Source organism: Miniopterus natalensis, chromosome 15 (genome assembly GCF_054644295.1).
Source record: "Miniopterus natalensis isolate mMinNat1 chromosome 15, mMinNat1.hap1, whole genome shotgun sequence".
Taxonomy (NCBI): Eukaryota; Metazoa; Chordata; class Mammalia; order Chiroptera; family Miniopteridae; genus Miniopterus; species Miniopterus natalensis.
The window spans coordinates 8,283,256-8,306,570 of NC_142095.1; the positions used below are offsets into that span (position 1 = coordinate 8,283,256).

The following is a 23,315-nucleotide window of genomic DNA, read 5'->3' on the forward strand; positions in this document are numbered from 1 at the left end:
AAAAAGTGAAGAGCCATGTCTACAACTTTTTTTAAACAATGAATTCATTTTAAACGGTTAAAAAAAAAAATAAATGAGACAAAATACTGAGACAGAAAGCATTCACTGTACTCTTCTTTCAACTTTTCGTAGAGTTGAAAATTTTCAAAATAAAATTGGGGGGGAAAATTAAGCTACCTGGGCTCTGATGTGAGCCCAACATGCAGCCCACCGGACAAGATTGTCTCTGTGGCTCCATCTGGCCTGAGAGCCTGCAGCCCAACATGAGGCTGGCTTCATGGTGCACAGAGCTGGAGGCTGGGTTGGGCAGTGGTACATTTACACAATGGACTACTACTAGGCCAAAAATAGAATGAAATCTTACCATTTGCGACAGCATGGATGGACCTAGAGAATATTATGTTCCGGGAAATAAGGCAGTCAGAGAAAGACAAATACCATATTATGATCTCACTTATATGTGTAATCTAATGAGCAAAATAAACAAAACTGAAACAGACTCATAGAGAACGGACCAATGGTTGCTGGAGGGGAAGGAGGTTAGGGCACTGGGTGAAAGAGGTGAAGGGACTGAAGAGCACAAACTGGTAGTCACAGAAGTCATGGGGAAGCTGGTACAGCACAGGAAATACAGTCTGCATAACTGTGATGACTGTGTATGGCGCCAGTTGGGGTACTGCAAAATCAAGGGGAACACTATGTAAGTATATGACTGACTAACCACTAAGCTGTACACCCAAAACCAATACATAAAAAATAATTTTATTTTTTTAAAAGGAGGGGCCTGTGGGAAAAAAACAATTATATGCAAATATCTGGAGGTGAGAAATGTTGAAAAGGCAATTGTCCTGCTCTGGGTTGTCACAGAGAAAAGAATTGTGCTGATAGAAAACAATTACATGTAAATGAATTTTAAACAAATATTTCCATTAGAAAGTGGAGGTCATTCCTCTCCTTATACTACCTACCTCCTTTTTATAATAGCTGTGGATTATTATTTCATTCCTATTGTCAAAACAATGTTAGTAAAACATAAAATTACATCGTTACCCAGGAGTTCATTTCCCTCACACCCCTTGTAACTACACTACTTGTACATATTTGTGTCACAGTCTCAATCCAGAGACTGAAATAAAGATGTCACTGGGGGTAGATGGTGATCTGGCAGCGAGCCCCTGACCCACAGAAAGGCTTCCAGCAGCAGAGCCCAGCGGACTGGCCCTTTTCCCCCAGTAGCCTCCCCTCACACCGACAGACCCCGAGTGTAAATAAATGGGGCAGGAGGCAGGGTCCCAGGCTCAGCCTGACAATTGGGCAGGAAGGAATGACTAGATGGAAATCTGCTCAAGTTCCACAATGAGGTACTCCTTTGATCAGAGGGCATGCACACGATGCTGCGGAGAGGCCCGGGGGTCTGCTGCAGCTGAGTCCAAATAATTAACAGTTCCATCAGGGGAGGCTGAAGCAATCTGATCCAGAGAAAAATTCTAAGTTCTGCCTACTATTTACATTTTAAAGTTTGTTTTGGTAGGGCTATTAATTGAAATACTGAGATAATTCAAACATCACTGTGTATACCAACAAAGCTTATACATATAAAAATGGTAGGGTGACTACATTTTTGAAATTAGCTATCTTTGTTTTTCACAATGATCAGGTAGCATTTTTCAAAGTAACTAAAAACTTAAGATGCTACAATTTATTGATTTAAAAATCAAGATTCTCTGCCATCTAGGTGTAGAGAGAATAGCAGGTGACAGACTGGGGAAAGACGACGAGACTCGCCTCTACACAGTGGGCACCCAGGACTTCCCCCACAGAGCTGCCCCTCAGGCTCGTGGAGGAACACCTGGACCCCGCTACCACCTCGACAACAAGAAGAGAAAGTAACAGATCTTTGGTCACAGTGACATGCTGGCTCTTTATCCCAGGGAAGAGAAGGTGGCAAAGCTAACAAGGAACGATGTGATAAAAGAGGGTGGTGTTAATCAGGCTACCGTGTTCTGACCCCCAACTTCTTTCTTCTTTACCCAAACCGTTATCTGAAAGCCTTGGCATTTCTTAGAGACAAACATAAAGCACAAGAATAGTCGTGATACCTCTTGGAAAGGCAGCAGTGATATGACACGTTTAGACAAGCTTCTGGGTCCTGAGTTAAGGTATTTCACTGCCTATACTTAGGATGGTCCATGAAAAGAACCCAGGTAAAGCCAAATCTAGAGATCTGGCTCAGGAAATGCCAGCTTCCCCCAGAGATAACTGTCTTTGGGCCATTGACTCAAACACCACCTTCCCTGTGTCACCCAGGCAGACAGGCACAAAGGAGAGCAAATCAAGAGCAGGTGAATAGGTGGGCACAGACCCTGCTTCGGTTCCTTAACCTCTGGAACAAAAGGCTCACCTGGAAAGCAAGGAGCGCATCAATCTGGCACCATGGAGCCACTGAAAAGAACTGCATCTCTAGGGGTTCTGGTAAACCCCACAAAGCAACATCCTCTGACTTTCAAATTGTGGTGACTGTTTATCCCAAAGAGCTAAGGAGGGTTCAAGTCAGAGGACAGTAAAGTCCCTCTGGCTCAATGACAGACAAGAAACCAGATGCCTCTTACCCAGCAGGCCCCAGGATTGCAGATACCCGTGTCGTACATGTTTGAGTCCAAAGCTTCCATGCATGGGACGGGCTGAACGTTCCTTAGGGTTTCTTCTCAGTCCTGTGTGCCTCACTCCTGGTGGGTTGCCTCCTCGGAAAGGCAAACCTTGGATTTGCTTGCGCATTTCCTCACGGGTAAAACCACAGTGATGTTTACCTCAGGGGTCATCGCAAGGTAATACACGTGAAGTACTCAGAATAGTATACAGAGCACAGAGTGAGCAGAAATAAAAGTGTCAAGAGCGTCTCTGCAACAGAAAGAGCAGTTTCCACAAGGAGGAACAAGGGACAAATACATGGGGGCAAAGTAGGCTTACGGCTGTGAGTATGCGAAACCATTTATTCTTGCACTATTATTTATTCATCATTGTATTACTGGATGAACCGTGAACCTACTTTTGCTCATCCTGTATAACACGTCAACAGGGTAATTAATACACAGAGGACACCTAAAAGCCACCTCTAAGTCCAACTCAGGTCCCAGGGAAAGAAAACGCACAATACTGGGTGCTAAGAATGCTGAGCTGATACATTAGAAGTTGCATGACTTGGAGACATGAAGATAAAATGCCTTCACATCCAGTACACTCCGAGGGGCCTGAGCACAGTGTCAACTCATGCACACAGTCTTCCTGTTAACCTGCACAGAGCAGCCCTTGATCCACAGGGGTTAGTTCCCTTAACAATTAGTTCCCATGTCAAATAAAATACTAACCAAAAAGCTTTAGCTCTTTCATCTTTTAGGGAGAAGTTCAGTCTTAAATTTAGAAGCCCATCATTTTTTAATAAGCAAAGCCCCCTGAAACACACAAGCCTGAAGAGGGCACACTGCTCCATGCGGGCGACGTCACATTCTGAAGGAAACGCTAGGGCGGCTTTTTCCCCGGCAGTCCTGCCTGCTCCTTGGCTTTGAGCTCCTCCAGCTTCTTCTTGTAGCGCGCCATGAAATAATCATCGGGTTCAATCCCGGCCGTCTTCAAGTTTTCCATGATCTTTTCCAGTCTGAGGACTGATCGAGCTCCCTCAACCTTCCTTGTACTCAGGTACAGAGTGAACTCCTGGAAATCCAGGAGCTTACAGGTGTCCACAGAACAGATATTCCTGACATCACTAGTTCTATCCAAATGAGGGAAAAACACCAGCCCTGCCAGCTTCTCCAGGTCCTGAAGACTCACTTGGAATTCACTTAATTGGGGTTGGAAGCCAATGGCTTCATTGGGCACCACGAAGGCCCCTAGTGCCAGCGGTTCAGTAGACAATGGGCTTCTGCGAGCCAGGATCACCTTATAAAGGTGTGAGGGGACTGCTACATTGTCCTCGCCAATCACCTAAAAACAAAGCAGCAATATTAGTGATAATAATCTATGCTAGCAGTTCCCAAATTTTTCATGTGAAGACTTTTGATGAATTTCTAAAAATACAATTATAAGATATCCCATCCCAATCTCTGCTGTTTGTAGGACAAAGAAATGCCATGAGTGAGTCCTGGGTTTTCTAATGGACAAGAAAAGCTGTAATTTTTGCTTCACCTCATAATCAGAACTTCTGCTACTCTAAACATTTAAAAGCCAAAACTGCCAGTGTGGGAACTCCTAGCTCTAGAAACAAAAATACGGCCTTAGTTTATCAAATTCACTAGGGAGTTAAACAAACAGCCTTTACTTTTAAAATTAAGTAAATGTAAATGCTACATGCTCAGAGGCTTGCACACTCTTGGGCCTACTACCAGACACAAACTTCCCCGTGTGACATCAAATCACACCCTTTGGAAAGGTGTCCACACAACAACGAAGCCAGAGCCAGGGTCAGGTCTGGGAACAGCCTGGCTGCCTGTGTAGCTTGGCTGTAATAATAAAATAACATTGTTATGAAATCTTTTCAAATTTCCTTCCAATTGGCTTAAAAGCCGTATCTGTTTTCTGAAAAAGAAAAACTGAACATCCATTTCCTTAATGGTCCCCAGCAAAACAACACAATCCAACACTACTATGCTCAGGTCCTACCATTCTCAGGCCCTCCCATGGTGAGGCATCCCTCTAGAGCAAACCTGCTGCTGCAGGGGACCCTGCTGGAGCCCAGATGAGGCAGAGGGATGAGAGCTGCAGAGGGTTCTTTTCTGCTTTCCCCGAGCTCCTACCTACATGGCACACAGCCCAAGAACTCCGTGGCCATCTGCTGTCTGGCATGCATGGAGGTCACACTACCAAGACAAACTGCAGAGCTGCAGGGAAGATCCATCACAGGAAAGATTTCTGTAACTAACTGTCTCTGAAGTTAGTGAAAATGGTTGGTCAGGGAGCAGTTTAAAGTTCACGACATTATACAATCTATAGACACAAACCTCCCACCCCCTCCAAGTCATTTATGCAGCTGGGAGAAAAACATGCTCTTCAAGGCAAAGACACACTGGAGGTGAACTCCATGGAGGCCTACAATGAGCCCAGAGACCACCAACAGACGTTAATTCAGCAACACAATTCAGAGGCCCTGTGCCTGGCACCGCTGGAAACAGAAAGGAATAAGCTTAAAGTAAACACCTGCTCTGAAGAAGCTTCCCACCTAGAGGAATCAGCACCACAGCTTTCACTGCAGGCAGGATGTGGGAGACACCACTACAGAGCACAAGCAACAGCGCTAAGAAGCCCGGGACCAGAACTGAGGGCACAGCAGCAGCTGAACCCTAATGTACAAGGGGGAAGTGTAAGTGGGCTTCCAGGGTTCCAGGCGCTAGCTGGGGAGCCTGCAGTTAAGCAAACCCTTGCTGCCCCCTGGTGGATATCCTCCATCACTGCAGCACAGTTCTCGGCTCCAACTGCAAGGAGCCTTCGAGACCCTTCATTTGATTACCTTCTCTCCTCATGGGCTCTTTGTCTACAAACAAATGGCAATTTTCAAAAGCAATTAATTGGCCCTGTTCATTTGCTTCTAATCCGGTTCATTAAATTCCAGCCAAAAGTAAATAAGTTTGACATTTTAAGATTCATCTTTTTACCTCAAGGAAATGTATCAGTTCTCTTAGGTTTTCAAAAACTCACAATAGCTAGAGGGCCTGTATGACTACTTCTGAGAAACCTCAGAGACCAAGGAGTTCTTACTAATCATGAGGTGTGATTCTTCCACCCACAACATTTTCACATAGTTCAATAAAGAGGGACAAAATACTGTCCCTGGAAACAACGAGCAAATGAAACCTTAGCCATTCGCTATCCTATTTGTTTCGGTCTGCTTTGCTCTCAGGAAGTAAACATCTTTAGACTCTAATACAGGAATCAGTCCTATCTGGAAACTGAGAAAGATCACTGTTTCTTCCTTGAATTTAAGACTTAAAAAAAAAATTCCTAAACTATTTTAGAGCTATCATCTTCTTTGTAGACAGCTCAACCTACAAAATAAATTTTTTCCACTTTTGGGAAAACTGGAAGATTTTCAGAAAATGTTTCTTGAAACTACTAGGGTACTGAAGCAGAATGGTTCAGTGGACTCAAATCCCAGAGATCTGGTCAAGCCCCGGCTTTGCTACTAAGCTGTAAGACACATCCACCAGTATCTTCTTTACTGATCCATAAAATAGGTAATAACAATCCCAATGCTGCCTATTTCTTAGGATAGTTAAGAAGACACAAAGATATGTTCGTTAAAAAATAGATTTTAAAATCTGCAAGACTTTAATATAAAAAGCTATTTTTGTAGTGGATGTCATTCAGAAGATAGGAATGCAACTGCATGTGGTACAAAAGACAGTTCTGCAGAGGAACTGAGAGGAAACTTGGGGTCAAGCAAGATTAGACCAGTTAAAGGGAGACACTAGGGCTTCAGGAGGAGAAAGCAGGTTGGATGCAAATGATGGCCCAGACGACTCGAAGACAACGTGAACAAGTCTTTAGTACCAGCAAGTCAGTAAAATCCTTTTCATAGAAGATTTAGGTACAAAAATACTTTACAGAAGAAATCCTTGCTGCTGTTCAAATACTAAAAAGCACTGAACTCTTGTCAAGATTGTAACAAAAACTGGAAATCAACTGGAAGGGACGAGAAAATATGATACAGATAAAGTTGTAACCCTGCACTCACTAGTGCCTTGAAGTTATTTTTCATATGTGCTGGCCTGAGCAGGTTTCCTTCCATGCAAGAGACAGAAATGATAATTTGCTGCCTTCCTCCACCCCTGCCCCCAACCCCCAACTCCACACACACACAGCTGGGCCCTCATGCTGACTCAGGAACAGAAGAGACCAGCAGCAAACAATGCCCAGCCTAAGTCTACCATCCTTCATGCCAACTATGCCTCAAGTGAAATACTAAATAGGACCATGAAAAAAATATATGTACCTGCTAGAACCAGACAGACATAAGACACTTGATTTCATTCCCCTGGTAAGACAAAAAAAGAAATTCCAAAAATAAAACTGCTGGACATATCAAGAGACTAAGCGCCTAAAAAGTCATGTCAATCAAGTGAAAGAAACAAAGAAAGTGTGATAAATGGGGAATCCATACCTGAGAGGACAGAGGAACAATAAAAGTGAGGGAATCGCAAGGTGTGGGAAGTCACCAGGAATGTGGCCACCCCTGCGCCATCTGTAAAGCCTCTGCAGGTACCTGTGCAGCAGCACAAACCTGGGAGAGAGAGGCCTTTCCCTCCGGGGCACTGGTCTGGGCAAGGGGGCGGGAAACTATCAGTCACATAAAACAAACACCATCTTCCCAGATGTCATTTCTACTTGGACGTTTAGAATGGAGTTAAGGAGATACTTAACCAGTAAAATAATTTATTTTTCAATTAAAACAAACAGATATGGAAAAGATTTGCCTAAAGTTAAAAAAGGAAATTTCAAAAAAATTACTCCCTGCCCGGCCGGGAGTGGCTCAGTGGTTGAGCGTCGACCTAGGATCCAGGCGATCGAGGTTCGATTCCCGGTCAGGGCACCTGCCCCGGTTTCGGGCTAGCCGATCAGTGACTCTCATCATTGATGTTTCTATCTCTGTCTCTCCCTCTCCTTTCCTCTCTCTGAAATCAACAAAGATATATTTAAAAAAAAAAAAATTACTCCCTCATGACTTCATGTGATGCCTCAAGATCCCTGGAGGCATGTATTCGATTTCTTCCCCCTCTAGGAACTGGTGACTGTTTGATAAGGGATGCTATAGACAGAAAACAAGACTGTCAAGCACTTCTAATGTTACCACCACCACCGAGATGTAAAATCTGAAGCTCACTTTTTGTCAGGTCAATTATAATGTTCAGGCCAGAATCTTCAGGTACGTTTCACTTGTCTGGAATCAATCTCTTCTGGAAACATGCACATCAGAGAAAGCACATGGATGACCTCGGCTATAATAAAGGGGGTGATTCTGATTAGAGCTGTCAGATGACTCACTTCTGATAAAATCACTGCTACTAATATCCCCTTAGGCTTACAAACACTCAAGTCCTATGATGCTGTGATCCTCTCCTACATATTCTAATGGACATTTCTGCCTGGCTATAAGGAATCCTCCTCCTGGCCTATTTTCTGTTCTCATTTTTGCACGCTAGCAAATATCACTTGTAACTGCTCTCCATCCACACTATCCCTTACCTCCTGACCTTAAGCTTCTGTGCATGAAAAGCATAGCAATCCCTTTGTAGACTTCTGAGAGCTTCAAAGAACAATGCTATGAATAACTGGAAATTCTCATACAAGTGTTCGGACCCATGCTTGCATCTCCCCTTTGACAATTACTAGCTATGTGACTTGGACTGGACCCCTCGAAACCATAATTTCCTTGCCTATAAAAGATAACTTTCTACTTGTATAAAAGGGCTGTTTGTGAGGACTGCATGGGATAGATGTATGAAGCTACTTATACACTGTGTGGTATATATGGCCCTCAATAAATACCAGTTCATTGCTTCATTTCCTCCAAAGGTACACATGTGTGCTTCCTGCTAGATAGAAACTTAAATAAATGTCCTTACTTTTATTAGCTACATTCTCCTAAAATAAGGTTAGACTATATTTGTAAATAAGCAGTAAATATTAAATGGCTGGATCTGAGAAAATGAAACTTCCCGGGCATTCAGAACTGCCATACCTAACTGCAAAACACTCCCTTGGAAACAGGAATTCCCAAGTCACATATTTATTCCTCTCGAGGAACAGACCCATGTCTAGGGCTGAGCAGTGCTGTGCCCTCTTTCTCAGCATCACAAAAGGACATGGTTTTTTCCACAACTGTTTTACTATGAATTGCTAGAAAACAGCTGAATTATTTATCTGGGCACTCAAGGTCTTTACCACCTGGCCCCAACCACCCTTCCTTCTATTTTTGTCTCCTTCCTTATATGAACACTCCAACCAAAATGTCAGGAGCTCACTGTTTCTCAGCACATACCCTACCTTTTCCTCTGTCTTCTGTTTTCCTTCGGGGTCTGTTTTCCCTAACCAAATCCCCCCAAGTTTATATGTGCAAGTATGTACGAGCACATATACAAAATTTCTGGTCCAACTCAATTCTTAAAGCAGCAAGCTCTGAGACAATTTTTCCAATTTAATTTACCAAGTGACCATATTTTGCTTTATACATAGACATAGATACATGCTAACAGACAAGCTAAAGATTTTAAGTTTAAAATTTCACCTGAAACCAAGTTGAATCTGCAAAATAATGCCATATCTAACAAAAGCTGTATTAGAGGAATTGTTAGTGAAAAATCAAATATATAAAAGTAGATTTCACTTTGATATGATTTCAAGGAAGAATAAAAAAACTATATGCCTCTCAGAAATATAGATTCCTATAAACATTCAACTCTACATACACATACATCTCGCACACACATGCACACGCACACAGTTATCTCTTTTCTTATGACCAGGGTCTATAAATCTTGTTCTCAAAAACATAGAAACATTGAAAATGGAAGGGAAAAAGCTCCCAATAGCGAGCCACTAATGGCAACAGAATTCACATACTTTCTTCTTAGGGCTCTCTCCACCCATTATAAAAGGCTAAAAATAAATGTGGTGAACACACATGACAAGCCAAACAGCCGACCGAGCACTCAAGAATCAACTTGTTATCCAGATCTTGGTTTCTAAATACCAATCTCCATTAAAAGGAAAGAGGGCTCCTCGAGGAAATGGCTAATCACAGAGTTTGGCCAAAAAGAGTCTGGAAAATCACTTTACACCGGAAAGTAGGAAGTGCTAGAACGGTGATGATGTCAAAAGGACGCAGCGGACAGTGTCAAGGGGCTCCCATTGGCCAAATGTGGGCAAATCTGAGCATCAAAATGAATACATAATAAAATGGTTAAAACTCACTGAATAAATGAAGAATCATGAGTTCACACTGATACTAAATAAGAAAAAGCTCTTCCTCAGTAGAATGTCAACTAATAAATGTAGAAGGGCCCTGGCTGGGTAGCTGAGTTGGTTAGAGCATCATCCCGTGCACCAAAAAGGTTGCAGGTTGAATTACCAGTGAGGGCACATATCTAAGTTGTGGGTTCGATTCCCAGTCAGGCTGTGTACAGGAAGCAACACATCGATGCTTCTCTCTCACATCAGTGCTTCTCTCTCCCATCCTCTCAAACCAATAAACACATCCTCGTTGAAGATAAAAAAAATGTAGGAGGAATAAGAATTAGACAACCACCATCTGGCGGCTCCAGCAGTACTATCTGATTCGGACGGGAATCATCCCCAGGGCGCTAAAACAAGCAGGTGAGGAAAAGAGTATTTACATGGTCTCACAGTATTTCCAGAGATTACGAACCCATTTCAAAGGGGAAAACTGCAACTTAGCAGTGAGTCAATCTGGAAGAGACCACCTTAACCACGTGACCAAAGTTAAAGCCATCAATGGCAAAACAAACCATCCGTGCTTCCCACCGTGACGCACTGAGGCGACACAGGAGCACCGCTGTGTTCTGCCAGAAACACGACTGGACCTAATCCCGAGGAAACGACAGACAGGCCGAAATTGAGAACATGCTGCAAAACCAGCCCATGTTCTTCAAAAATGTCAGCGTTGTTAAGGACAAAAACACTGCAGAACTGTTTCAGATTAAGGGACACTAAGGAGACAGGATGATTAAATGCAATGCTCGAGCCTGGACCTCCTCCTGAGTCAGTTCTCCGCTGGCCGTGCCTTCCTTGAAGTGCTTCCTTCCCTTGCCTTCTGATGATTTCCCTCTGCCTCAAAGGTTGCACCTTCTGACTCCTTTGCAGGACCATCCTCCCCCTCTCGACCTCCATCTGAGTTCTCCATGGTTCGGACCTCAGATCTGTTCTCTCCTATCCGTACTCATTTACATGATCTCATTGTAGCTTTAAATACCACCTCTGTGCTGACCACTCCCAACAACCTCTCCTCTGAGATCCAAACTCACAGCCTGACGACTCAGAATCTCCATGTGCACATCAACAATGTCACATTTACACAAACAAAACACAACCCCTGATATCTAGCCTCTAAACCTGCTCCTCTCGGGTCTTCATGATCCCAGACTGCAAACCTAGATATTATCCTTGACTCTTTCCCTCTATTCTATTACTAATCCATCCGGAAGTGCCATCGATTCTACCTGCAAGGCACATCCTACATCAGACCGTTTCTAACCATTTCTACCACCACTACCCTATTCAAGTCGTTACTATTTCTCATTTACACTACTCCGTTAGCCTCCTCTAGTTCTACCTCGTCTTCTGTTCCTCACATACAGCAGCCAGACTGGCTTTAAAAATATAAACAAGATTGTGCCACCATCCTGGTCAAAGCCTCCCAAGAGGGTCCCACCTCAATGAACACCATCCCCCTTGCCTCCCTCTGTGGTTTATCCCCCCTCCTCAGTGTGCTCTCTGCTCTAGTCACACGGGCACTCTTGCTGCTCCTGAACACGTCAGGCTAAATCTCGCCCATCTCTGCACTTGCTTGACAACTCTTTGTGGGTCGCTCCATCCTTTCCCTTAGGTTTCTGCTCAATCTCACTTCCCCTGAGTGGCCCAGCCATTCTTTCTTCCCTAGCCCACTACAACTCTTTACCATGTCTTATTTTTCTATGTGGCATTTTGTTGGCTGTGTATCTCCTCCACTATAATGCAACCTCCATGTAACATACAACCTTGTTTAATGCTGTATCAGAAGCACACAGAACAGCACCAGCTACATCTTGGGAGCTTAATAAATATTTGTTGAATAAAAGAAAGGAATAGAAGGAGAGAGGGAGGGAGTTAACAAGTAGTCCCATTAGAACAGAAGTCAGAGGGCTCTAAGAATAATGTCTTAAGAAGAAACTGATTTACCCTTTAAAAAAACGGTGATAAGGTTAAATGCTCTGAGTAGAAAATAAAAGCATATTATTTCATTTTTAAGAACAGCAATTATAATACACTGCCACCTTTACTTTCCACTTCTGTTTTTTGTTTGTGGTAATACTTATCTCAAGTGGCACAGACGTAATGATATAGGATTATATCTACTTCTTTACAAGTCCAAACATTCTACTTATACATTCATAATACTATAAATGCTGGTTTTATATTTTCAATAGACCTAGGATTATAAACCCAAAGACCAATGAGGGCTAAATGGAAAATGTAAATAGGTGAAATGGGCCAGGCGAGGAACACAGTGAACTGAAAAACTGTAAGGCTATCATTTCTTGCTTTGTTATTAATAAGTAATTTGTGGGGAGATACTTTTACATGTATATATCCTATTCATAGTATGTATATATCCTATTGATAATGACCTATTCCTCATAAAATTTCACTTGCTAGGTTTAGCCTCCATAGCGATTCTTGTCTGAAACATATTACTATAACGGTTGCAAATGATTTTTCTCTTTCATTCTTACAAACTTATTGACATTCTATGGTAAGCTGTTCCTTATACCCATGTATTTACTTAGTTACTAAAAGTATGGATTTTTATTTAATTCAATAGGACTATAATCCCAGAACCATGCTGCTGACCACAAATGCCCTGTACTCACACTGCTCCATCCTCTGGCATTCCCATGTTCCCCACCCCTACCCCACGCTTTAATATAATTAACTGATAGCACATCTGTCTCCCCTTCTAAACTGTAAGCTCCTTGAAGTCGATGGCTGCTTTTTAATACATCATTATATCCTCTATGCCAATCATTCCATGCTCAATAAATACTGTTTAAAAAATACAAGACAGCAGGAGATTATACTCATACAAATAGCATAAGCCTGAATGTTAAAACATGTCCCCACCTGGTAGCTAACTACTTTCTTTCCGTCGCTTCCAGTCTGAGGTAAGGTCAACGGTCCAGATACAACCCAAACATCTTCAAACCTCTCCGTAAGCTCTCGACAGTACATTTCTATCCTGAAAAACAAAGCAAAACAATGTCTGACATTCTCACAGGCATAGACAGAGAGGAAGTGAACCACACCAAATTCCCAGGCAAGATGCCAAGAATACCTAACTACAGAAACTAACATAAACGAGAGAATATGGCATATAAGCAATGCCTTCCCCACTTTGTTTACTGCACAAAAAACTGAAAAATCACATGCGTTAATACAGCTAGCTACACTTTACCGTGTGCCTTCCATGTTCATTTTAGAACTGAAATTGTTTTGTTTCCTCCCTTATTTTTCTCTGCCATAGTTCTCAAACTTTTTACAAGAATTCAGTATCATTCTACTAAGTTGATATCTCTTTATTTAACCATTCCTATTGTGGGACAACTGGGTTTATCCTAATATCTTATACAATGCAACATTGTATTAATTCCTTAGGATAAATTTCAAGGGCCAGAATTACTTTACTGAATATTTTAATGACACCTGATTATATGAAACACTAATGGGATTTTTAATGGGATTGTCCCAATTTACTCTATAAATTGCAAAATAATATAGCAGTTTCACAACAATCTTTACCACACTTTAAAAACTGTTTTTGCTCATTTACTGGATAAAAATGGCCAGCAGTTAATATGCACTTTCTTATACTGCAGGTGATCTTTATGAGAAAACAATGCATGTCACCAATTCCTGTTTCCTTACCCAAAAAGTAAAGTCAGTATCATACCTTACAGCATATATGCCCAATAACAAAGCAGAGTTTTCCTCCCCAAAACATATCCCTTAGGAAAGAAAAATGTTAACTGCTTCCACAGGTATGCAATCAGACAGAATATGAAAAGGAAACTATAGGACAAATATCCCAGATTTTCAACAATTTGCAAGAGAAAAAAAAAAAAAAGAGGAAGGGAAACCTACAGATTAAGAGACTGAAGAGAAATATTACCCAAATCTACAGGTAGGCCTTGTTTAAAGCCTGATTCAAACCAATCAACAACAACAAAAATTAAAGACAATCAGGAAAATTTGAACAATGACTGTAAAATTGGTAATAAGGAATTACTATTAAATGTTTGAGGGGCAATAAAAGTACCATAGTTATATTTTAAAAGAATCCTTTTCTTCTAAAACTATATATTGAAATAGTAAAATAACATACCTGTGACCTGCTTACAATAATCTGAGTAGGGGAAGGGAGGGTATGTAGATGAAACAAATGTGGGCCATGACTGATAACAGATCATCACTGAAGACTTTTTTAATTGCTTTATTTTAAACCACAAAAGTACTGTTTGGGGAAAACGCAGTAGCTTGAAACCACCTTAATCAGTGCTAGTTTTAAATGCTTAAAGAGACACCCTGACAAAACTGATTTAAAAATGGGTTGATGGTTATATTTAATTGTACCAAACAGTTTTTTAAAGGTAGAAACTCCTGAAATACAAATAGAGAAAAATATGGTGTTCTCTGGACATATTCTAAAATATTCTAGGCCTCCATGATAATATTTTTAGTAGTTTCTTCCAGAAATTGACTTCTGACCAGGGGCAAACATGATCAAAATGGCTGGCTATGTTCTGAAGTCTGAACTCCACAGAAAACTATACTCCTGAAATACAGCAAAGAAAACTAGTCCAAAGTACTTCATGAAAGTACTACCAGTAGTAATAGCTTTTGAAAAACAAAGACAGAAACACTTGACAAGCAACTAGTAAATTCTCCTCACATCATCTCCCACAGAATCACATTTTTAAAACTCTCACCCCTCACCTGTTCCAATATCCAGCATTATTATCAAAATCCTGAGGCACAATATTAGAAAGGTAAAAGGTTTCAGCCATGGCTTTCTGTGAAAAGAAACAATAGTAACTTGTACTGAAATGCCTCCCCCTTAGAGAAGGACTTCACAAAACAGACAGGGACAAGTGTTCCTTATTCATGCTTAGCTCTAGGCAATTACAGCCACTACTTGTTAGACAAACTAAAGCCACAGCTATTCCAGGACAGAAAGTTCAATGATGATTATTCAAAATAAGGACTTTAACAAAATGAGTAGAATGGTGTGCTAGCTTTCTTCATAATTTATAAAATCCAAACCTACAGTGTAGATTCTAAGAACTAAAAGTTTCCAATATGAAGATAAAGGGTTTTAAGCTAAATTCTGGTTTTAAGCCTCTGGCAAGTTACAGGAGTTTTATTTAAATAGTACAGTACAAACATATTAGTTCCAAAGTGGCAGAGAAACATTCTTGTTCTGGCCACATGTTCATTCATTTTATACTTCTGACCCATAAACACAAAGCCCTGTAAGTATATTTCCTTTCATTGATCTAGACTTACTGCCAAAGGCACCAACTACCTGCTCTTCAAGCAGTGGCTCTCACCCTTGGCTGCACACTGGAAAATCTAGGAAGCTTTAAAAATATTGGTGCCTGGCCCAGCCAGAGTAGCTCAGTTGGTTGAGCATCCGTCCTGTGCACCATAAGGTTGGCAGTTCAATTCCGTTAGGGAACATACCTGGGTTGTGGGTTCGATCCCCTGTCCAGACACGTATGGAGGGCAACCAATTAATGTTTCTCTCTCTCTCTCCTTCCTCTCTCTCCCCCTTCCTCTCTCTAAGCATGGCCTCAAGGGAGGATTAAAAAATCCAATATATATAGAGATATAGATATATAGATAGATGATAGATAGATAGATGATAGAGATGATAGATGATAGATGATAGATGATAGATAGATAGATAGATAGATAGATAGATAGATAGATAGATAGATAGATAGATAGATAGATAGATGATAGATAACCTGGGTTCCACCCTCTAGAGTTTCTGATTTAACTGTCTGGGTTACAGGTCTGGGCATCAGAAATTTTTAAAACTTCCCCAGGTGGTTATAATGAGTATCTGAAGTTGAGAACCTCTATCTTAATGATGATAATCACCAACAATCCATGCAGTAAATGTCAATGTCATAAAAGACATTTCTCTTCCTTTTTGGCAGAGAAATTATCCTAAATTAAAGGAGAATAGAGATATATGACAACTAAATGTATTACGTGATTCATAATTGGATACTGGATCCAAAAAAAGCTGTAAAGAACATAATTGGAACAATTTGGCAAATCTGAAATGCAAATTATGTATATTATTGTACATAATATACAAAATATACATAATATACAAAAACACATTTGCACACATTTTTTTCATATAATGACACTCTACAAATATTCCCCATTCTTAACTGATAGTTTCCTAAGCAATATATTTTGGAATGAAGTGTTATGTCTGCGATGGTTAAAATTTTATACACATACACACACACATAAAGTGAATGTACCAAAATGTGTTTGCTGTTCTCTTTTCAACTTTTATGCAGGTCTGAAACTTTTCAAAATAAAAATGAGTAGCTTCAACTCCTATTGACTTTCCAGTTCCCTTTTACATGGCATTAGTTTTCCTCATTCAACCTGTTTAAAAATGTCTCAGCATCTGAGCAAAAAATAAAGCCAGGAAAAAAGTACATAAAAATGGAGGCTAGAAATTCTCAAGTTTTAAGGTTTGGCTGCTAGGTTGTTAATCTCCAAGTCCCATGGCACAACACCAGCTCTGTATTCCCACCCCTCCCCCACAATATGCCTACAGATGAAAACTTGTTATTTCCTGCTGGAGCCATGTGTCCTCGTGACCATCCACTTCCAATGTAGTCCTTGTTGAAGGCACTGAAGGTTGGAGGGATGTTGGGATCAGGCTTGAATTTACAATCTTTTCTGTCTGCATCACCTGAAGAAAAAAAACACACAAAATGGGTAAGTTATCAGTAGACAAATATCCCTGATGATTCTCTAAGCAAGGCGAGCTGGTTGCTCTGGCCAGTATCTCTCTGAGCAGCTAGTAGTTAGTGACTTCATGCATGTCTCAAGTTCCTGGGATAGTTCAGATACTTCATCTGAATTTAGCAAGGAGAGTCTAGGAAAGAATGCTTTTCATACAGTGTAGCTATCTCATATACTTTTGTTTATGGCCTTTCAAGTTTAAGGGGGAAAAATTTCCCTGGATAGTATTTACATAAAAACAATGACCAATTAAGTATCTGAACTGTTTAAATAAAAAGCCTGGCTACTAAATAAATTCTTGCTTTTTAAAAAGACCCCCACATATTGTATTTTGTACAACCGTATTTAACAAGTTTACATGGACTAAAATAATGGATATATATAGACACAAAACAATTTGTTCTGGACAGGCACAGCCAAGCGGAGGGGGAGAGTGTCTCTGATATCTTGCTTACTGCCTCTCAAGCCATGACAAAACAAATATTCAAGTTATGAGTTCAATCCAGAAAATTCCTGAAATAAGGACCACATGGGAGAGAAGAAATCTCAATTTTACTTATATTCTGATAGCTCCAGGAGTTTGCCACAGTGGACATCAGCAAATCCTAGCACTACATTTTCCAGTGTCATTAGGACAGATCTTGTTAAATTACAAAAATTATGAGGACAAATGCTACTGAAAAAAGGTGTAAAATGGAGATTGATTACAATGTCATTTCATTCAGCCAAGAATAATTTTTAAATTATCAGATCCCAAGATTCAGAGTAGAATATCTAATACCTAGCTTTTTGGAATCTTCATAAAAAAAAAAAGTAACTGGGAATACAGAATCATCAGTAAACATCTCCAAGTGTTATTACCATGGAAGTTGCTTCCTTGTATGCCTAGTTATGTCTGCCTGGCGTTCGCTGCCCTTGAAAAATCATTTGTGGGCATTTCTAAAGGCTTAGGATGAAGATGCCTTCCTAGAGCAAGGATATAAACTTACTTCTATCAGGTGTCTGGAGGCAACAGCAGTGGAGAACCATATTAAACCAAGCTCAGGACTTAAGCTCACGAAATTGGGTCCTTGATCTATCCAGGCTACATGGCTTTGGGCTACAAGTCTGCACGATAGGCAGTTTGTGGCCTCAACTTCTGCAGAACAAGCCTTTTATTCTTTTTGACCCTTCTCTGCTCAGGGCAAGATGACCTTTCACATAGTCCTGTATGCTGGACAGGCAAGTTAGCTCTGGTTCAGCCTTTCCCAGGGTGCAGCCCTCTAGGGTTCCAGGTTAATGTTCAGAGGTTCTCCTATAAGGCAATCTACCTTGGGTGAACCCTGGGTCTTGCCTTCAGTCCACCTCATCCTACAAGGCTGCAGAACCAAAGGCAATGTGGCTTTGATTTGCCAGGACTGCCCTTACCTCTGTGGATTCTGGCTTTCCCCCAAATATTAGTTGAGAACCACTATCTAAATGATGATAATCACCAACAATTCATGCAGTAAATATCAATGTCATAAAAGACATTTCTCTTCTTTTTTGGCAGATAAATTATCCTAAATTAAAGGAGACTGGAGATATATGACAACTAAATGTATTATGTGATTCATAATTGGATACTGGATCCAAAAAAAATCTGTAAAGAACGTAACTGGAAAAATTTGGCAAATCTGAAATGCAGATTGTATATTAGATATATAGCCTGGCAATTCTCCACTATCATGCTGACTTCATTTTTGTGTGTAGGTGTATGATTTTTTGATATACTTTTTACATACCGCTAATAACATTCTTGTTTTTAGCAAAATAGTCTGATTAACTTAGTCTGTCCTTACTAAAAACAAAGGGCTTTACACTAAAATCAAATAAATCACAGGTATATTCCTTTCTGTTTTCAAAAATAATTGGCTCTATTTTACCTCTTTAAAACCTTACAGTTCATAAGGTTTATTATATGAAACAGTGCTTTTCTTATATGCCTCTGAAATAACTTAATAGCAGGATAAAATTAGTAAAAGCCAAAATGCCTTATACTTTGGGAAAATTTTTGCATTTAAAGGAAACTCATTAGGCTTGAGAATACATCAAATGAGTTTCTCTTGATGTAAATTTACAATCAAGTCTCAACTGCTATGATAAAGTTGACACCTACATCAGTTTCCCTCTATTGGCACATTCCAGCCTCAAGCCTCCTGCTGTTCTGCTGGTTAGTGTACACTCTATAAAAGCATGGACGCATTCTAACATCAGCAGTTTTATATACATAAACATAGCATGCATTGCAAAGCAAAGGAGATATAAACTATGGGCCATATAGAAAATTAAAAGGAAATGAGAATAAAACAACTATGACAAAAGATAATATCCTTAATATATGAGAACTACAAACCAATTCAAAAAAGAACATCCCAACAAGGTAGAAAAGGATAATTCACAAAGAATAACTAACAAAATATTAACCCTTACTGGCAACCAATAAATGCAAGTAAAATCAGCTATTAAGTTGGTAAAAAGCCCAATAATGCCCATTATGGGTGAGGGCTGGGAGACATTGGACAAATAGTGATGGCAGGAGTGTAAACTGAAATAATCTACCCAGAAATCAATTTGATATTAAATATTGAGATCTGGTCATCTTAATTACAGGAATCTACCAAGACATAAGAGCACATGAACAGACTTAACGCACCTACCTACCTCTCCAGTCTCATTTCACATCATGTCCTCCCTTGCTGCAGCCACTCTGGCCTTCTTTTAGTTCCCCAAGGGAACAAAACTCTTCACATTGGGGCCTTGAAAGATGCAAGTATGCTTTTCTTTCTGTCTGGAATGCTCTTCTCCACACTGCATGGCCCACCAACTCCTCTGCCTAGGTAACTGCCACCTGCCCTACAGCCCCCTTTGTCAAAGAAGCCTCACTAATAAAAATCAGGATCTCCTGTTATAATCTCTCATACTTGTTACTGTTCCTTAATTATACAAACCCAAGCTGCAATCACGTTTCCTTCAGAAGAGTTATCATGAATGTAATTATACGTTCATGATTACTTGTTTGCAGGTCAACTCATCCCCGCTCCAATTCAAAGTGCCAGGGAGGCAGAGACCATCTACTCTGGACACTGATATATCCCCAAGGTTTAGCAAAGCCAGATATGTGGCAGGCACTTAAAAAACATTTGTGGAGATAACGAATGAATGTGCTGTAATGTAAAAAAGGTTGAGATTATCAATAATGCCCCTTGTTCTAAATTTGGAAACATCTTTCATCAGTGCCTTTATGTCTAACCACCTACCCATTATCTTGTTTTTGGATATATGTTCAAGAACCCATCTAGGCACCCGCTTTGACTGGTCATAAGACAAGGCATGATTAGTGTAACATCTAGTCTCTGTTCCAGTTAAAGGAAATCCAAATTGTCCCAAGAGAGTCTTTTCTGCAGAACCTAAAAATGAAAAATTGGGGGTAGGGGGGGTAGGGAAGAGACAAAAATAACAAAGTTAGTGACTCTTTATTAGGAACAACAACAAAAAAATGTAAGTAAAGGAAGAGGGGTAAGATTTACAAAGGACTGAATCAAAAGTCTAATCTTAAGAGATCTCGTTTTTTACAAATATTGCCAACAATATTAATATATGTTGTGAGGTTAAACAATGCTTGAATAAGCTTGAACTTTCTTAAAATATGTTCATTTCAAACTACGTGAATGTACATTTTTAGGAACCATAAATATTATTTCAAAAGTATATTAGGCCCCCGAATTATTTCCTTATGTTTGCAGTCGATGAAATGCTGAAACATCAACCACAGAAGTTTGTCAAATAAATCATTTTAAACTGCCAAAAATAATAATAAAAAGAGAGATCTCGTTTTTTGCAATTATTTAAAACACAAAGAGACAGCAAACAAAATATAGGTTCTGTCTATAATCAGCTGTATAGTTCTATCAAGGTAAACTGTGGCTGTTTCTCATGCACTTTCAAATAAGGACCTGACCTGACCGGTCTTTCCCATCCAAATGTCAAATCTCTGCCCCACAAAGCACTGTGTATACAAAAGCCACAAAGGAAACACTCCGTCGTTCCTGGTCTCTGCTCTGACCGGGCGGGAAGGAGCGCCGTCCCCGCGCGAGGCGTCGGGAAGCCCGAAGGGCCGCCCCGCCCCGACTCGGCCCACGGTTCTAGCGGCACGTGCTGCAGCAGGGTCCTGGGAAACCTGGTTCTACCCGAGTGGGAGAAACCAGGCAGGCGTTGAACAGGGAGCCGCTTTCAAAACAGCCCTCCAGGCTTTTCAACCCTCCGGGGAGCCGGGCAGTGACTGCGGTGGAGCACAGAACAGACGCGGCCCGAGCTCTCGGCTGACCGTCTAGCGGCCGACACAGGCTCCTCGCGACAAACCCCTGGGGGTAGAAGAAAGGAAGATCCCCGGGGGAAGGAAGGAGGCGGCCTCGGCGGGGCGTTGGAGAAAGGAGGCCGAGCAGGGAGACTGGAAAGGCCCCAAAGCGCGGGCTGGGAAGACGATCCATTCAAGCCCGAGGTAGGAGGCGGGCCTGCCCCCTGGTTCCGGGACCGGAACGCAGGCCCAGACGTACCTTCCGGCTCCCCCACCGCCAACGCGGCCTCGGCGCCCTGACGCCGGAGGAACTGCAAGGCCGTGAGTCCGGCTCCCGCGGCGCCCACTACAGCTCCGGCCACGAAGCCGCTTAAAAAGCGCCGGGAGCCTCGGAGGCGGGATGCAAAACTTTTGGCAGCCATCTTGGCCGACGGACCTGCCCGCCGCTGCCGCGCATGCGCACCCTGGCTTTGATGCCTGAGAGCCAATCGCAACCGCGGGACCGAGACACGCATGCGCAACCGGAGGCGGGGGGGCCTCTCCGGAGAGTCAAGAGGCGGGGGCTGCAAACGCGCGCCCTCCCCGCTGCGGGCCTCGCGCGCCCCCTGGTGACAAGCCCGGCGGCCCAAGCGCGTTCCCCTCCATCCCTGGTGCACCAGACCCGGCGATGGGGGGGAGCCCGAGTCTTGAAGGCTCCGTAATGTGCATAGACAGATGCAAAAATACCTTCAGTCTAGTCCCATTTAATAGACGGGCGAACCACGGTTACCTGGTTACACGGAGGTCCTCCGAGCCGAGATTCTGCCTCAGGTCGGAATCCAAAACCTGTGCCACATTGGAGGTCTTCCTGACACCTGGCTTTGAAGTTACAATGTGTGCAAATCATAACTTCTAAGAATAGCTTCGTACCTCCCACGGAGCTCCTTGACAAGGCAGCCCTTCGTGGTGGCTCAGGACCTGAGTCAGGGTGCAGGGGCTTGGACACCCACCACCCCCCGACCGTGCTCCACCTGGGGTGCGTTCCTTCACCCTCTAGGCGCCCCTTTCCTCTTTATAAAATAGGAAGAAGAATAACACTCAGACCACGGTGTTTTGTGACAGTTAGAGGCAAACCATGTTACCGTGTTTAGGAGAGAGCCTGGGGCATGTCGCTCTGTGAATATTAGCACTTTTTATCTAGTCTTCTCTACTTTATCTTGATAGGATTGCAAAATCCAGATTGCTATGTTTTCTGTGTTCTGCCCTCCCGCTCAGGAATGAATGGGCCTTACTCATTTTTGGCTTAATTCCCCGCGTTCCACGTGGACTTCGTTCGCTCAACAGGAGGCCGTTGACAGTGTACACATTATTCTGACCGTCTTCGGGGCCCCAGGGCCCCTCCTCGGGAATACTTCTCAGGAAGCCTTTTCCTGTAATCCCCTGGGCCCCTGACCCTGACTGGTTGAACTAGGGCAACCAGAGGCTGTCCAAGGATTTTGGATCTGGAGCTCTTTCCAGGGAGCAAGGCTGTGAAATGAAAACTCTGGCACCGTCTACAGCCTGGTTTCCTGCTGAGCAGGACAAGGGAGCTGAAGCACGTGGTCCCATTGCCCCAGAGGCGGGAACGCAGAAACAGGGGTGAAGGCCTGCCACACTGGGACCCTAGTCCCTAGGGCGCCTTAGCCCAGATGTATCCTGCCTTCACCCAAGGCTTGGCTGGCCACGCGCCTCAGGATCCTGCCAGTAAAGCCCCCCTCTCACCTCCCCCTCTCCGCCCCCCCCCCAATCATTTGCAACTTAGTCTCTGACAAATACAACCAAGCAACACTGGCTGGTATCTGTAGGTTTCAAAGAATACCAGCTTCCACCAGAATTTACACATTAATTAAGTGAATATACACATTCACTTAAGAGGTATTTCTCCAAGGCCCTCCTAAGTGCCATGCACTTGTGGTGACTCTCCCTCATCCAGATCCTGTACTTGGAAACAGCGAACCCCACGCTTGGCCCCAAGAGGTCAAGCACTGGGAGGGCAGCCCTGGCCAGTGTGACTCAGTTGGTTGAACATTGCCCCACGCACCTGGTTCGATTCCCAGTCAGGGCACATGCCTGGGTTGTGGGTTCAATCCCTAATAGGGGGCATGCAGGAGGCAGCCGATGGATGTTTCTCTCTCACATCCATGTTTTTCTCTCTCCCTTCCTCTAA

At 42.3% G+C, this 23,315-nt stretch overlaps 1 protein-coding gene across 1 annotated transcript; it reads right to left on the reverse strand.

The window, feature by feature from the left end:
* Nucleotides 1–746: 746 nt before the first annotated feature.
* EXOG (exo/endonuclease G) lies at nt 747–21,566 on the reverse strand. The gene is made up of 6 exons (XM_016196176.2): nt 21,390–21,566; nt 20,094–20,243; nt 16,623–16,762; nt 14,752–14,828; nt 12,883–12,997; nt 747–3,978 (listed from the first exon to the last, which is right to left on the reverse strand). The coding sequence occupies exons 1-6, from the start codon at nt 21,550–21,552 to the stop codon at nt 3,517–3,519; spliced, it is 1,107 nt and encodes a 368-aa protein (XP_016051662.1). The 5' UTR covers nt 21,553–21,566; the 3' UTR covers nt 747–3,516.
* Between the last annotated feature and the right edge of the window lie 1,749 nt (nt 21,567–23,315).

Coding starts and splice junctions, on each gene's coding strand:
- EXOG (XM_016196176.2), bottom strand. CDS start 21,552: ATGGCTGCCAAAAGTTTTGCATCCCGCCTCCGAGGCTCCCGGCGCTTT. Junction 16,763..20,093: donor ATCCAAAAACAAGATAATGG/GTAGGTGGTTAG, acceptor TTTTTTCTTCAG/GTGATGCAGACAGAAAAGAT. Junction 14,829..16,622: donor GAAATAACAAGTTTTCATCT/GTAGGCATATTG, acceptor TTCTTTTCACAG/AAAGCCATGGCTGAAACCTT.